Source organism: Orbicella franksi, chromosome 9 (assembly GCF_964199315.1).
Source record: "Orbicella franksi chromosome 9, jaOrbFran1.1, whole genome shotgun sequence".
NCBI classification, from domain to species: domain Eukaryota; kingdom Metazoa; phylum Cnidaria; class Anthozoa; order Scleractinia; family Merulinidae; genus Orbicella; species Orbicella franksi.
This window is the reverse complement of record NC_138153.1, coordinates 19,793,951-19,809,270: the sequence shown is the minus strand read 5'-3', so window position 1 is coordinate 19,809,270 and position 15,320 is coordinate 19,793,951. Positions and strand designations below refer to the sequence as shown.

General features: G+C 39.9%; 1 protein-coding gene across 1 annotated transcript; it reads left to right on the top strand.

Moving 5' to 3' along the window:
• The first annotated feature begins 2,560 nt into the window (after positions 1 to 2,560).
• LOC145498028 (putative ammonium transporter 3) lies at positions 2,561 to 14,426 on the top strand. Its single transcript, XM_081477901.1, has 4 exons — positions 2,561 to 4,319; positions 10,451 to 10,510; positions 11,223 to 11,299; positions 12,135 to 14,426. The coding sequence occupies exons 1-4, from the start codon at positions 3,553 to 3,555 to the stop codon at positions 12,698 to 12,700; spliced, it is 1,470 nt and encodes a 489-aa protein (XP_081334027.1). The 5' UTR covers positions 2,561 to 3,552; the 3' UTR covers positions 12,701 to 14,426.
• The last annotated feature ends 894 nt before the right edge of the window (positions 14,427 to 15,320 follow it).

The following is a 15,320-nucleotide window of genomic DNA, read 5'->3' as shown; positions in this document are numbered from 1 at the left end:
GAATATAATGCGCCAAGATCGCCTACTTTCCAGAATGTTTCTATTCATAATTACAACGACTGGCCTCAAAAATTTTACTTTAATTCGTCTTCCAGAATGAATATTGATTGAGGAAATTAGGGCGCGAAACATTGCTGTCCCACCTCAAGGAAGCCAACAAAAAGTAGGTAGGTGAGACATCTCTGCATCTTAATTCCTTGATCTGTCTTGACGAGGTAAACTTAAGAAATTTAAATAGCAGTTATTAAACGTCAGTAAAATTTTCTTTCATTATTTTTTTTTGGTATAATTAACAGAAAATTCTACTTCGAAAGAAATGATATTACTACGACTGCATAAAAATAAGAAAAAAAAAAAACAGGCAAAAATTAAAAAGTGAAAATTTGCAAGGTACATCCGGTAGCGAAGATTGCATTGTCGTTTTTCGCCATGCTTTTTATTAGCAAACAAATCAAATGTTAAGTCGCAATATCCCTATTAAAGGAGCTTTTTCTGCCAGTGTAAAGATTGTTTTCCTCGTTTAACTGGAACATGAAACATGAAAAAACTGTTTTGAAGGGCTGAGCGAGACTGAAAATACCAGGACATCGATTCCAGTCTCTTTTCGTTTCCTTCCAGCAAAAATATAGCAGCGTTTGTTTAAATATTGTTAAGTGTTTAACACTTTTTGTAGCAAGAAACGGTTAACCAAGCGTTAAATTGAAATCCTTCCCGTTAGATCTTATTGAGACTAATATTCTCCTTGGTTTTTAAATATACTCTTGATGCCAGATCCGTCTGTATTGAATTTGCAACCAAGTATACTGTTTTTGCATTTAGTCTTAATTGAGGGCTTCCTCATTTACGTAAACGTTTTATGTTATTGTGAATTGCTTATAAACGCATATCTTCGTTTAGTAATGATGATCCTTTCAATTATTATTTTCGCTCCTCTGGGTTTTGCTAACCTGGATTCTAATAATTTTGCTGATATGCCCGACGTTTAAGACAGTTAAGAACGACAGTAAAATCCTCGGCGAGTGATTACATCTATCATCTTCTTTTGAAAACGAGAAAATCATTAAGAATGAAATGTACTGATGGAAAACCATATTCTAAGAACTAACTTTAGGAGAATTGAACAGAATTCTGTAAAGAGAATCAACACTCCTGACTGATTCGAAACCGTTGATGGGCTGGAGTTATCGATGATAGCCGAAGTCAAGAACTTGATTACATCTGCTTTAGGTCATACCCCTAAAAGGTGCAGACACGGCAACACAAGTGAAGGGCAATTATACGTACTTATTGACTGTGGAAGGTCGGGCCGGACAAGAAAATATTTGACTTGAAGTCAGGACGCACGTATCTCGCTTCACTCAGTCCGTACGTCTTGCCTTCGAGCCAAATATTTTCCCGTCCGGCCGACCTAGCTCCCTCAGTCAATAAGCCTTGTATCATATGACTGTTTTTATGAACTTCGCATTTGTGAGGCGCGTTAACTTTTTTTCTGTGCTTTCGGAGTAAGATGGCAGCTGTACTAAGTAGTTCGCTGTCAAAATGTTCACTTTCATCACTCGTTTTGAAGAACCATTATTTTCCAGAAACAAGGCTGTTCTCTGTCTTTAATTAAGTCGCATCGATTTCGCGGGGTCGTACGCCTTTTTAGTACGGCCATACGCGTTTTTCTGGTGTTATCACTTCGACACCTGCGGCCCTTATAAAGTTATACGCAAAAGGGAGAAATAGCGCACCGGTCCGTACAGGTCACGAATAGGAGAAGTCACGAAAAAGGCTTAAAAATTCGCTATCCGTCCATCACTTTTCCAATGGTTGTCTTTAATCACATAAAAGTTGTTCTCTGACTCTAGCTATTGTGTGTGGCAAATTAAAATATATAGACTAAACAAATTGAATGTGGCGGAAAGATCAATAATTAATTTACGCTGTTTTTTTTCCGCTTTCAATCAAGGAATTTAAAATAATCTTAACGACCATGTTTCTAGAGTTGTCCACTTTGTTCTCGCACGTGATGATATGAGTGCTTGGTGCAAAGTAAATTAAAAAGATGTGCCGAATAAAAAGTTTGTCAAAAGTCAAACGTTTGCCGAAAATTTTCATTTGTAAGGTTTTAAATTAAAGACGCTAAGAACAAAATTTAGTTTAGATCCATAATGATGGCGTTTAACTGGTTGTAGCTGATAAGCGCGGGAAGAACGCATTTTCTCATTTTTATTTTATTTTGAGTCTAGTACCCAGATCTTCAAAATTAGAAATTAGAGACAGAATTAGGTAAAGGCAACTCATTTCAATTGTTCAACGCAGGTGTTGCTATGTGCCTTTAAAAGTCAGTATTGCGCTAAAACGGCGAATATTTTGAGGATAAACAAGTTGGCTGAATGTACATAGCCGTCTGTCGAGAATTGGTTAAAGAAACAGTTTGCGTGAGGTTTAACTGACTGGTTTTTTTTGGAGAAAAGCAGAAACCATATGTGACTTTCCCCCGCTTTTCGGCTTTTCCGTGAATTTCAATAAAAGAATTCAACTCCGGCTGGGGCCTGACATTGGTTTTGTTTTGTGGTTTTTTTAAAATTATCAAGTTAGCTAGCAAGTTAGCTATCTTGTGTTTTTTGTTTTTTTTTTATTTAAACAATTTGAACATAAAACTTCCACTGACAGCTATCAGTTCTTAGGCCTTGGAAAGAAACACTCTGTTGTAGAAACACCTTTCTCCTGAAACTTGTCTAAATAACTAATTAACAGTAACAGTGAGAAAACATTGCCAGTCACGCCATGACACACGATAGCGAGCATGGTGGCCGGAGTCTTTGACGCGTAATACTGCCCTGTTTGCGAGAATAGACTACATTAAACTAAAGATAGTCACCCAAAACAAATATATCATCTTATTGAACTCTTTAGTCTCGGAAGATCACTTAAGAACTCGCGATTTCACCGTCCGTGTCAAATCTTGCCGATTTTGAGGAAATTTTCTTACCAAAATGATCTTATAAGGATTTCTTCATTAAAAACATAAAATTGTGACACCGCCATCCCTTCTCATATATGATATAGTTCACCACATCTGGAGACATTGAATTATTTTCTACGATAATTTTGCGTTCTTTGTTATTCATGGGTATACTTAATGACTTTCCTGCCCTTTTTCGCTTTCTCCTTTCAAACCATCGTTTGTTTAAGCTATTACTTCCTTAGTGGTTGCTGATGACGCAAACAGGATAATGTTTCGTGATAAAAGTGTTTCGAAAACAATAGAAATTTCTTCTTGGTTGCCGGTGACCTTATTAAGACTGTCGCAGCAGTGACAACAAGAAAAATTTCAGAATAATTCATGTCAACTTAAACTTCAGGAGAATGATTGACAGTCAGCTGCATGTGACTATTTTTAATACAGGAACTTCTGGAACTGAAAACCGATTTCAAAGGATAGTGTCAGGACGAGTTGGAGCAGAGTTCTAAAGCCAACCCGTTTGATCTCCGGATATATCTTTTACGCAGTTATAGAATTCTTCTTATTGGGATTTCCTTGCCTCAAGATCAAAACCAACGAACATGGATCAAGCAAACTTCACTTTAAATTCAACCACAGCACCAACAACGAAGGACCTCGGTAAGGGGGACTTCGCGGAAGGAATAGGTTCAGATGACGCTACGTGGATTTTGACGAGCGCTTTCATCATTTTCACAATGCAGTCCGGATTCGGACTTCTCGAATCCGGAATGGTCTCCAGGAAAAATGAAGCGAACATCATGGTCAAGAACGCGGTGGATGTGATATACGGTGGACTGTCTTATTGGCTTTTCGGATTCGCATTTAGCTACGGAATCAGCGAGCGTAAAAACCCGGTTATCGGCCTTGGAAAGTTTTTGACGGACTCAGATGAACGAGAAATGGGGCAGATCTTTTCAAAGTACTTTTTTCATCTCTCCTTTTCTACGACTGCGACAACCATTGTCTCTGGTGCTATGGCGGAAAGGGCGAGCTTAAGAGCGTACACACTTTACTCATTCTTAAACACTCTGACATACTGTGTTCCAGCTCATTGGATTTGGGATGAACACGGTTGGCTTCGGAAAATGGGCGCTGTCGACATTGCCGGATGCAGTGCTGTGCATTTAGTTGGCGGAGTGAGTGGCTTGGTGGCGACTTTGATGTTAAAGCCCCGAACTGGCAGATTCGATTCAAATTCTCCGCCCAAACAAATGGCTTCTCCTACAAATGTTCTCTTGGGGACCTTCATGTTATGGTGGGGCTGGCTGGGTTTTAACTGTGGCAGCACGTTTGGAATAAGCGGCATGAAGTGGAAACTTGCCTCCAGGTAAGAATGTTCCATAGTACAAGGTTATAAATAATTCAGGTTTAAACGGCCAAGATATTGAATTATGGGTTTAGTTTGATCTGTGGCCTTGGGATCAGAAGTTGGAGAAAGAGAATTATTTTCTAAAACCAAACCTTTACTGAACTACTGAACTGCGATAGTGTTCACTGGTAGTTCAAACTACATCTGGGAATATATATTTATTCTTTTTCTTCGCTTTCTTCGGTTTCTCTAGGCTGGATCCCTGGGGCCTTAAAAATGAGGTTAGGATTGATGGTTGCTGACCGCAAACGACAAGCGGAAAATATTGAAGTGCTACCAGGAGCCATAATCGGGGACGGAGAGCGTAAGCGCGCGCTGTTTCTAGTATTGGGGCTGTCCCTATGATATGGGACAATTTTTCTATTTTTAGAACAAATTGGGCCATCATGTGCGGCACACGCGCGTACATGCTGCATGGATTGTTGCGGATATAGCGCGGGGAAATGGCGTCCAAAATTCCCGAAATGTTTGATGTTTTTGGCCCACAAATCAATATGTTCATGTCTGTTGGAATTTTGCTTCAGTATTTTCGTCGTAAGCTGCTCCAGTTTGAGTGAAGTAAGACAGTGCCGAATTTAGTTATGTCCCGCTTCATATCGCTGACCAAGTTGTGTCCGCTGCTTCATTTACAAGAGCTCCACAGTACTCCACTCTAAGTTTCACATATGTTGAAGATTAACAGCTTTTCCATAACACAGCAAAAAACCAGTTGGATATATTTGGATATAGCACCGTTTCAGGACTTCAAAGTTTCCCTCCTCTTGCCACACGCTTGCGAGGATTTCGCCAGGTCTTTCTCGACCGAAAAGTAAAACAAAGTAATTGCAAGTTTGAGTTTCGCCTAAATTGTAAAAAACGCTTGATGCTTTATCAAGGCCCAATAAGTGACAATAAAGTTTATTTCTGTAGATGCTGCTCAGTTTTGTTTGTGTAAAAATCCAATAAATTGTCTGTTGTCGATGAATAAGAGCGCCCGCCGATGCGTCAGTCAGTAAAACATGACAAATTGGACTTCCCCACTTTCGTGTGAAAACGTACATCGAACTCATATAATATCTCTAGTTTTTAAATATGTTTAAGGTTGATAAATGTTTGAGAACATATTAAAAGCTTAGCTGAAAATATGTGAATACAGCAGAAATAATCAGCAAAGTTACGATTTCGTTGGCTGAGTTATGAAAACTTTATGTCTATTTTCTTTTCTTTTTTATATTCGCAGTGTAAAATTTCACAATGTTACAGAAATACACATGATGTTAGTAGTCTTTTGGCGTTGGTGAAAACTGTTCCAGCATCTCAGCGCAAAAGACAACGAAAGAAATCTTTGTCCAGATTTGTTGACAATTGAAAACACCGACTCGGATTTGAAGGTGCACGCGCTGCACTATCCAAATGAGCTTATTATGTACGCGTCATACTTTCCGTTAAAAAACTTTTGCAAACTCGCCAAACAAACAGAAGCAATAAGAAACTATCAAAAACAGGGTTTGGTTATGATTAAGCTTTGTTTCGGGAAACTCTCAAATTAACTCGATACCAAAGTAAAGAGTTCAACTAGCGCGAGCACATATTATTCATTCACAGTGCGAAATTGAAGTCTTGTTTTCGACCATGAAAAACTCACCTTTTCCATTGGCTCAGAGCATAAAACTACACGTAAGAGTCCTGGTTCTTATTCCCTGTCTTATTCCCTGCCATCGCTGTGAAAAATCTGTAAGAGAATCTCGCAACTCTCACCATTTGATCACGCAACGTGACAACGTCCACGCGAGAGCCCCCGACATGTGCGTGGATCCGCGCGGATATATGACGTCGGGATGGCGCAATTTGTTCTAAAAATAGAAAAATTGTCCCATATCATAGGTGCACGTGGATCCCAAGACCTACGGTCTCCGTCCCCGATTATGGCTCCTGAGTGCCACTGAAACGAAATTTTCGTATGTGAGATTTTTGCTTAGAAATAAAGTTTCAACCCTATTTGGAAACACTGCAGACTTTTTGTTCGCATACGGTAAGCGAAAACTGCTTTTTCAGCCGTTCGAAGTTGGCTGGTTAAGCCCAAAATTGGCGGCCATCTTGGCGCGGCCAAAACAACCTAGTGACGTCACTGGTTGTATTAATCTCATGCCGCGATGAAAATTTAGAGTAATTATGGGGGAAGAGAATACTGTTCGAAGCCCCCCAAAAAACATCTTGGCGTAACCCTTACCTTCTGCTGAAGACGAGAAGACCTTGGCAGCTTTCCCCTGTCTCTCTTTTTCTGATTAATACAGCTTCATATTCTCTTACAGGTGGCCCACTAATAAAGATATGAAGCCGACTTTCAAAAATCTCTTTCCTTTTTCCTTAAGCGTGTTTTTAGGCGTTTTAGGACACTGCTCACTCAGCTGAGAGTGGGAAAATATACTCAGCAATGACGGACTCGATTTATTTGACGTGGACGTTTAGCATATATAAGAAAGCCTGGGTTTCAAGACCCGTCGACATCGCGCGTGAGAGAGGAAAACACATTTAAAACTCTGGAAATGCATCTTCACTTCGACTCAGACGTTTAAAACAATCACTGCATTCTCAGTTCCGAAATTCGTTGTTAGTCTATCTTGCGATTGGTGTCGCTTTCTCTATTTCGCTGGAGTAGTCTGTCGTTCGTCGCCAATTCATAGCTCTCATGTCGCCGTTTCAAGGCCATGTCGCTTGTCGGAATTTACCCCTAACAGGGTCTCATTAAACAATATCTACACTCATAAAGTAAAAAAGACATGAAAACAAGAGAAAGCGGCTTTTGAAAATATTATCCGGAGTGCTGCTGCACGAATCGCAGCAGCAACGCTTCGAGTTTTCGAGTCGCTTCGCTTCAAGGAAACCGGACGCTTTGTGAGTTTCACCGTGGACGAGATTGTGCCACAGTGACCTTTAGTCCAGTTGTATCTGCTACATCCTACAAGTTATCACAAAAGCAACAATTTAAGAAACCGTCTTCTTTTATATGAGGGAGCGAATTTAAACTAAGAAGGTCAACTAAGCTGCCATGACCCTACAGGTATGTTTTCAGGAAACGAGAGAAAGCGTGACAATGTCGGCGGCGAAAGGTCATATATGCAAATTGCTTCAAATTCTGTTTAATAAACCTTCGAAAGGATTGTAAACTAGTGACGTTTTAACAAATTGCTTTGAACTTGGATACTATTAAATGAAGATCATAGACATAAGTATGTGCTAAAGAACTCAAAGTATTCCATCGGCCGTGAAATATTGCAATTGGGAGATACGCGTAAAAGAGAAGCGAAATTCCCGCTTTGTTTACACCGATACGTATACGGCGATAAAGCAAACCCTACTGCGGATCACAATTTTCAAAGATACATTTTGTCTACCACAAGAACTTTCACTTATTAAGATCATAAAAAGATGCCCTCTGTGTGCAAAGAAGTACTCGACTCAAAGCTTGTGGACCGTTAATAACTTCGTGATTGTGCGGATGGCTGATGCGCTTACGGCTTTCAATGCAGTAAAGTTGCCGAGGATATATTCGAACCTTGTTAATAGACCTTAGATTAACGTGAGAATCCAAATTTCAGAACCAGGCTGAAAACAGACGACGAAATATCGTGTTTAGGCTTCAGGACGTGATATAAAAGTTGCCACACTCGTCTTCGAAATCTCCACTGAATCGAGTACTGTACGGGTCCGCAAATGATCCCAGGACCGCAAATGATCCCAGGACCGCAAATGATCCCGGACCGCAAATGATCCCGGACCGGAAATGATCCCCATATTGGACGGCAAATGATCCTGATCAAAAACGAAGGAATGGCATGGATGGTGGGATGGTGTGGATAGGGAATTGGCGTACGTGAATACCGATGTTTTTATTTAAAGCCATCTTATAATTATAATTGCATACTTTCGACTAAACTTTGTTGCTAACTACGATGTTATGAATATCACCACTCAATCATCAAAACACGACTTGGCTTACATTTCTTTGCAATTCTCAGTAAAATTATGATCAGTGCAACACACGCTACATATCCTCCTTTGTTAAACATTGATATTTCGGTGTTATAGTTAAATCACATTTTATCAACCATTAACGCCACTCGTCTAAAGTTTTAAACTAACCATGAAGCAACTGTTATGGAAGACGCTGTCACCTGAGTAGACCCACAAGCCTACAACGCTTCACCACTCTGTAAAACATCTAGTGTGTAGCGCTGGAAATTTGAACAAATTTATTTTGTAATTTTTACTTGGTCGTATTTTGGCTTTAATTCCTCGGAAATGACTACTTGAGTATTCTAAGAAGCCAAAATTCCAAGCTATAGTTATGAAGTTCAGCTTCATGACCACGCAAGGCCAAAGCTTGCCCTTCGTTTTGTCAATTAGCTGTTTGATAGATGTTTGATACTATCGCCACCGGCATTTCGAGAATGTTTACAAGTACGTGTTTTTCTAAGACTTCTAATTCAATAAATCGTCTTAATGTGACATGGTTTTATCCTCATCAGGCATAAGAGGCGGTATATTTATATCTGTTTACAATTAGCGTGCTTCGTTTGGAAACCAGAGCATTTTGAATTTCAGGGTTATGGAGCTGGCGTGACACAAGGCTATGATTGAGTTTGTTGAAAAATATATACTTATCTCATGATTTTAAGCCTTTTTAGAAGTTAGAGCATTAGGAAAAGTGCTTATATAAATGTTTGTTTGTTTAGTACTGATAATCAGTCGCCTAGAAAGCCAAAGTAAGTACCAGATGTTTACACTATATTCCGGCCGCCATATTGGTGTACCACGGATGTACGCACACCAACATGGCGTTCTCTTACTGGACTCTGTAAATTTCTGGGAAACATTTGCGACGAATATCTGAAGTTTGGGGAAACGCACAGGCCTAAAACTTGGGGAAGTGTCTTATTTAGTTATCTTCTACAGCGTACATCACAATTTCTTACCTTTTTCCATTGGTTGGTTTTGGATTTATTATTATTTTTTTATTGCGTGACAGTGAAAACGATCTGTGCCCTTCGAAGAACAAAACAGCAACTGTGGAATTTTTTTTTTTGCAAAATGATAAAATATGTTTTTTAGTTAATTATTTTTGTACATGTTCTCACCTTCCTCTGATATAAATCCATGCCATTCCTTATTTTTTGATTGGGATCGTTTGCGGTCCAATATGGGGATCATTTGCGGTCCGGGATCATTTGCGGTCCTGGGATCATTTGCGGACCCGTACAATGCTCAAGATGTTCGAAAAGTATACTGAGCTGTTCTAATCTGTAGCATTTATTTTGGTGAATCTACACTCTTCGGCGCCCTCCAACGTTTATGATGTGTATTTCCTGTCAAGGCTGGACAGAAATTACAAGGTAGAAAACTAGTAGGTATCGACAATATGAAGAATAAACTTGAATAAATCAAGTGAAAACAAGAGAGAATCTACAGCGCTTCTTGCGTGAATACAACCAGTAACGTCACAAGATCCTTAAACTCGGTTCCAGAGCCCGGACACTGTTTTGCTCCAAAAAGTCGATTTCAGCAGCTAAAAATAGCACTTTCCGTTAGGATTTGACAGAAATAAAGTTCATTATTTTAAGCCCGTTTGAAACTATAAATTGGGCTAATAAAAGAGAGTACGAAAATTTCGTTTCAGTGGCACTTTAACTGAACTTTTGCCATCTGTAGACGTTTTTACACTAAAGTGAACAAAGCAGTATTTACGGTTAATAGCGGATATTTTTCTGTCTATCATGATTATAAATTGATATAATTAAAGATAATAACAAACATAGCAATAAAATCAGAGACAATTTTTTGTAGTTTGCCGTAAAACTCTCTAACATAACGTACGTCATAGAATAGGTTTCTACATGCCCGGGCTTGCTTCTATCTTTAACTCGTTTCCTTTATTGAATTATGACGTTTTCTCAAGCATATGGTCATGGAATTGCTAATCTTTCATGTCAGATCACAAACCAAACTAGAAGAAGGCGCGCGTGAAAGATTAATTATTAGTCCGATTCCTGCTCGTTCTTTCAAGTGGCCACTTTTTGTTTGCTCATAGTCGTATGCAATTTACCACACAGGGCAGCAGTTGTAACCATCAACGGCTCTATAGGTGGAGGGATAGTGGGGATGACATACAGGTAGGAATACTAATCTGACTTTTCTGTCAGCTGGGACTAATTTTTATATCTTGACTTTGCAACCAAAATTACATTGCTGCTCGAAAATGCTTTTCCTGATATGAAAATGCGCTTCAATTTTACACAAATGTTTAGGCGCGCCTGACATGTGTCATGCCATCACGGGGAGACTCTGCCTAAAAGGATTTACCTTTTTCTAGGTGGAAGTATACGAAGTTTCTTTCAGTTCAAATTGCCCATCAAAATATCCAGAACAGATTCCTTCAACGGCTAATTCATCCCAATGTTTCAAGAGATCACTTAATCCGAGGGTGTGTACGTTAGGTGTGTGAAAGAGTAGCCATTTTCTATGGAAAGGGTACATAGAAGGGTTGCTTTTCCTGTCAAAAATGGTGTATACAAAGGAAAGGGTTTAGACCTGAGTGCGGAGGCTCCGCATGTAAAGCTCCGCTGAATAGCTATCCTCCCCCCATCGGGACGTGTGATGAACTGGGTAAAAACGTGGGATCCAGACCTTATCGATAAGGCAACCTCGCTTTAGGTCATCCTCGGGGACCCAGCGGTAGTTCTTTGGAGCGGGAAGGGTTAAACCCGGCAAAAATAAAAGCGGCGAAATTTTTCCCGCTTCAATTTTTGCCTGTTTACTTCCCCACTCATCCAAAGATGGCTTGACATCTTTACATGAAATTATTCCATTTGCTGTTACTTTCAGCTACATTTGTTTAAAGAACAAGTTAAACATTCCAATTTTTGTGACTGGGATTCTGGCTGGGCTCGTCAGCATAACAGGTAAATTAATTTGCGTTGAGTGATGCCACTTTTGCAGCTAACATTTAGTCCGAGTTGTTCGGACCATCTAGGTTACCTATCTGAGGGTGTCTTTAATTTCCGAAAATCTTTCGTACTGGCGTCGTTTTTAACAAAACCATAGAAAAGTATACACCACCGGAGCGTCAAAAGAAATGATTATTTTAAAGGACACGCGAGCCTTCAAATGCAAAACTGAAAGTGTTTGCTAAACTGAATTACCTGTCTTCGTCCACGCACGCACGACCAAACAAACTGAACCATGTCAATCAATGACGGACTACAAAAATGTCTGTGGCTTTTTTGATTTTCTTATTGGTTGCTAAAAAAAATTATTTTGATCTAGACGTATAGGATATTTGCGGATCTTCGTCACATGACAAGGCCTATGAGAGAAAGTTTTGACAAGTTTTGACAAAAAAGACTTACACACTTTGGCGCATTGAAAATCGAGGAACAGTTTTTAGCATTCATCAGCACTTTTACATTAGTTAATTACTACCATTCCTCCTCAGTCACAGCAGTGACATCAAGCAAATAATTGGTAAACAAGTTATGATCATCTTAAATTAAAAACGCCCTCCATTGTCGTGTTTAGCGCTTCTAGCTCAGAAGCGAGTTCGATGAGTCCTATTTTCATGAAAAACGAACGCTGTCAGTAAAGTAGAGTTTCGACTCGGAGCTCGTAGCCAACAGTTTGAGAGTATTCTCATGCAATGCAGTGGAATTACACGCGTATCATGTTGCGTTTGGTAGTTTTGTTTATTTCTTCAGTCAGCGCTTATCAGTCATTCATATTCTTTCATTTAATACGCAGCCATCTGTTCTCTTACTCGCCCATGCGAGGCTATCGTAATTGGTGCAATAGGCGCCCTCCTAGCCTGCCCTGGATGTGCTCTTCTCGAGAGGCTCCGTATCGATGATCCTGTGGGCTGTGTACCCACACACGGTGTGGCAGGAATCTGGGGCCTACTGTCCGTCGCCTTCTTTGCTGAAAAAGATATCCTCGAAAATAGATTCTCTAACGAGTTTGGAATCTTCAAGGGCGGTCGTTGGAGCTTCTTGGGAGTTCAGCTGCTCACGGTCGTCGCTGTTTCTGCCTGGGCTGCGCTAACAACATTTCTAGAGTTGCTATTGGTCAATCGGCTGCTGGGACTGCGCTTGAGTGTGGAGGATGAGTTAATGGGGGCTGACAAAGTGGAGCATGGAATCGACGAACACGATCCGAACTCAACTCAACGCAGTTATGGCGTCAATTCGAAAGAAAATGGACGCGAAGACGCATTGAAATCAGTAGAGGTCAATCTGATTGGTTTGGAAGCTGCTAAGATTGACTGCACTTCAAGGAAAGTTATTCGCGCAACAAAGGAGACTTTTGTCTGATTGGTTGATTTGTGACACTGGTACTCAGGCTCTTACTGAGCGCGCACTGCCGAAATCTTAAAAACAAAGATGGCGTCCGAAAGAGCGATTTCATTGTTGGCTTTGCTTCATCGCTTGTTCTAGAGTTTTAGGTAAACGTTGCAGTTTTTTTGCTTTGACCTCTTTTTCATAACGGTAGGAAAATTTAGGGCGGGAAAACTCAAACTTCTCACAGGTTACCGTTTTCGCTTTTACTGGCGAGCAACTGTTTCCCTCGTGGCTGTGCTGGGTGGAAAAATGGTCCGCCACAAGTGCAAAAAACGCGTTCTAACAGCGCGTATGTAAAGTTTAGAGAATGGGTAGTGTGTAGAAAGTGCTGTTGTAAGTTAATTAACAAGAGTGCAAGGGTGTTATAGTAAAAAAGGAGTTTGTTTTGTCTTTTTAATTAATTCAATACATGTATCGATCTGTAAAAACTTACTTTGATTGGCTTCCTTGGAAATCAGTGGGATATTATAGTAGAAATTGCGTTCTCCACTCATCTTGCTCTGTTGTTGTGGGCATTTGCAAGGTAGGGAAGTTACATCAAAAATGGTATTGAAATATACGCATAAAGTGAGCTGTTTTAATAACCAATTTCAAGCATCCCTTTGATTTAACTATAAGCTTAATTACAATTATTATTCCATTACTAAATACAATTAGTGCTGTTGTGTTTGAAAGCAGAGAAACTCTTTTATGGATAGCACTTTATATTTCCTTCTTCAGAAAAACAGTTGTAGCAAATTATTGCTTGCAGGTACTGTTGTTGCTTTGAAGAATATGTATTTCTTGCTTCCTGTTTTTTTAAGAATGATAAATGGGTCTGATGTAACACGGTAATGTTCAAGTCCAGGTTGATAGCTTTATAAAACAGTCATTGTGTGAAAAAATGTACCATGCCACAAACATCAAAACAGTTGCCACCTTTCGAGAGGTTTGTCTTTCCAATGAATTAAATCATAAAAATTGTAAATTATGCACAAATAAATGTAGTGGACTGTAGTGATGTAATCATGTTTATTTCAATTGTGTTACTTGGTTTGAGAAAAGTGGTACAGCTAGTGGAAACTCTCATAAGTGGACACCCTCAAGACCCAAAAAAGGTGTGTGGAACTGGAGCTGTCTGCTTTTAAGAATGTTTCTTATAAGGTGCCACTAGGGGTGTAAGGGATGGACAAGGGATGCCCAGCTAACTACATTGTAAATACAAGAAATACCGCAATATTAAATGATCTGTTTTGTTCTATTACCTTTGGGAATGCTGCGATTACGGTGATAACCAAACACAGTACTGTATACTGCAGTATTAAGACTGACTATTGGTAATAATTAAGAGCAAATCATAATTAAATAATAAAGTGTATTATTGTTTGTCACACGATGTAGTCACTTGAGATGTAGATCGCGACGTTTCGACTGCTTACTGCTAGTCTTCTTTACACGATAAGGTCGACTGATTGCACGGTATCATTTATATCACAAAGGCCGGCTGTGATTGGTGCATTTCGATCCTCCTATTGTTCCATTGTTCCGACGAGTAGCTGTTCTCTCAGTGGTCCGCTGTTGTACCGTTCCATCCAAGATCAAAAAACATGAATAACAACAACCTTTTCCTCGACAAATCGTAATTGCAGCCAACATTAACAGTCTCACTGCAACAAATTGCAGTGGTGCAATGTACAAATGTCCAAGTAATTCCTTTCGGGTGTCTGCTGACACGAGCGTAAAACAAAGGAAAAGACTAAATCTTACTCCCTCTGTGTCCAGGGGCCTGTTTCTTGAAAGCCCTGGAAACTTTTCAGACCTGCAAAGCCATTTTTAATTAATCTGTATCTAAAAACAGAGAAGTGTATACGCCAGAAACCTCTTGTATGAAGAGGACCTCTGTTCATATTAAGAATATGTGAATAAAACAGCTCGGTAATCATGAGGTTTGAGATTTTTGCTACGCTTTCCGGGTGCGAAAACATTTCAGATCCTTCGAGAAACGGGCCCCAGGGCAGCCTGCGGGAATGCCCAATTACAAGGATGAGTAAACAAACAGCTTGTTTGGGAGTTCAAACAGAGTTTTGTGGAGGCTGTCGCAAATAGAATAGTCTACTTATAAGAGTGTCCATTAATAATAAGAGAGCTTAAGACAGCTTCCACTGTAAGTAGACTAGCCATGGTGGCCTAATGGTCAGCACGCTGGACTCCTGATTGAACTATTCAGGTTTGGGCCTTGGCTGGAGTCATTACATTGTGTTCTTGGGTAAGACAGTTTACCAATACCCTTGCAATGCTTCTCTCCTCCCAGGTGTATAAATGGGTGGCGCTGAATTTTAATGCCGGGGGTAACCCTGTAATGGACTGGCACCCCATCTATGCTATGGAAACTGGGATATGCTCAGGTAGTATGGACCACTTGGCCTGACGCAGACTTAACTAAGTACCTTGCCGTCCATTTCAGCTTTTAGCATTCTTCTGAGATTATAAGTGAGCCTTACGAGAAATAAAAGTGACAAATATTGTTTTGTAGAGAAAACATTACATAGTATTGAAATGGTTCTTCTCAGGACCACTCATACCACTCTTTTCATGATCAGAGCTATGAAAACAA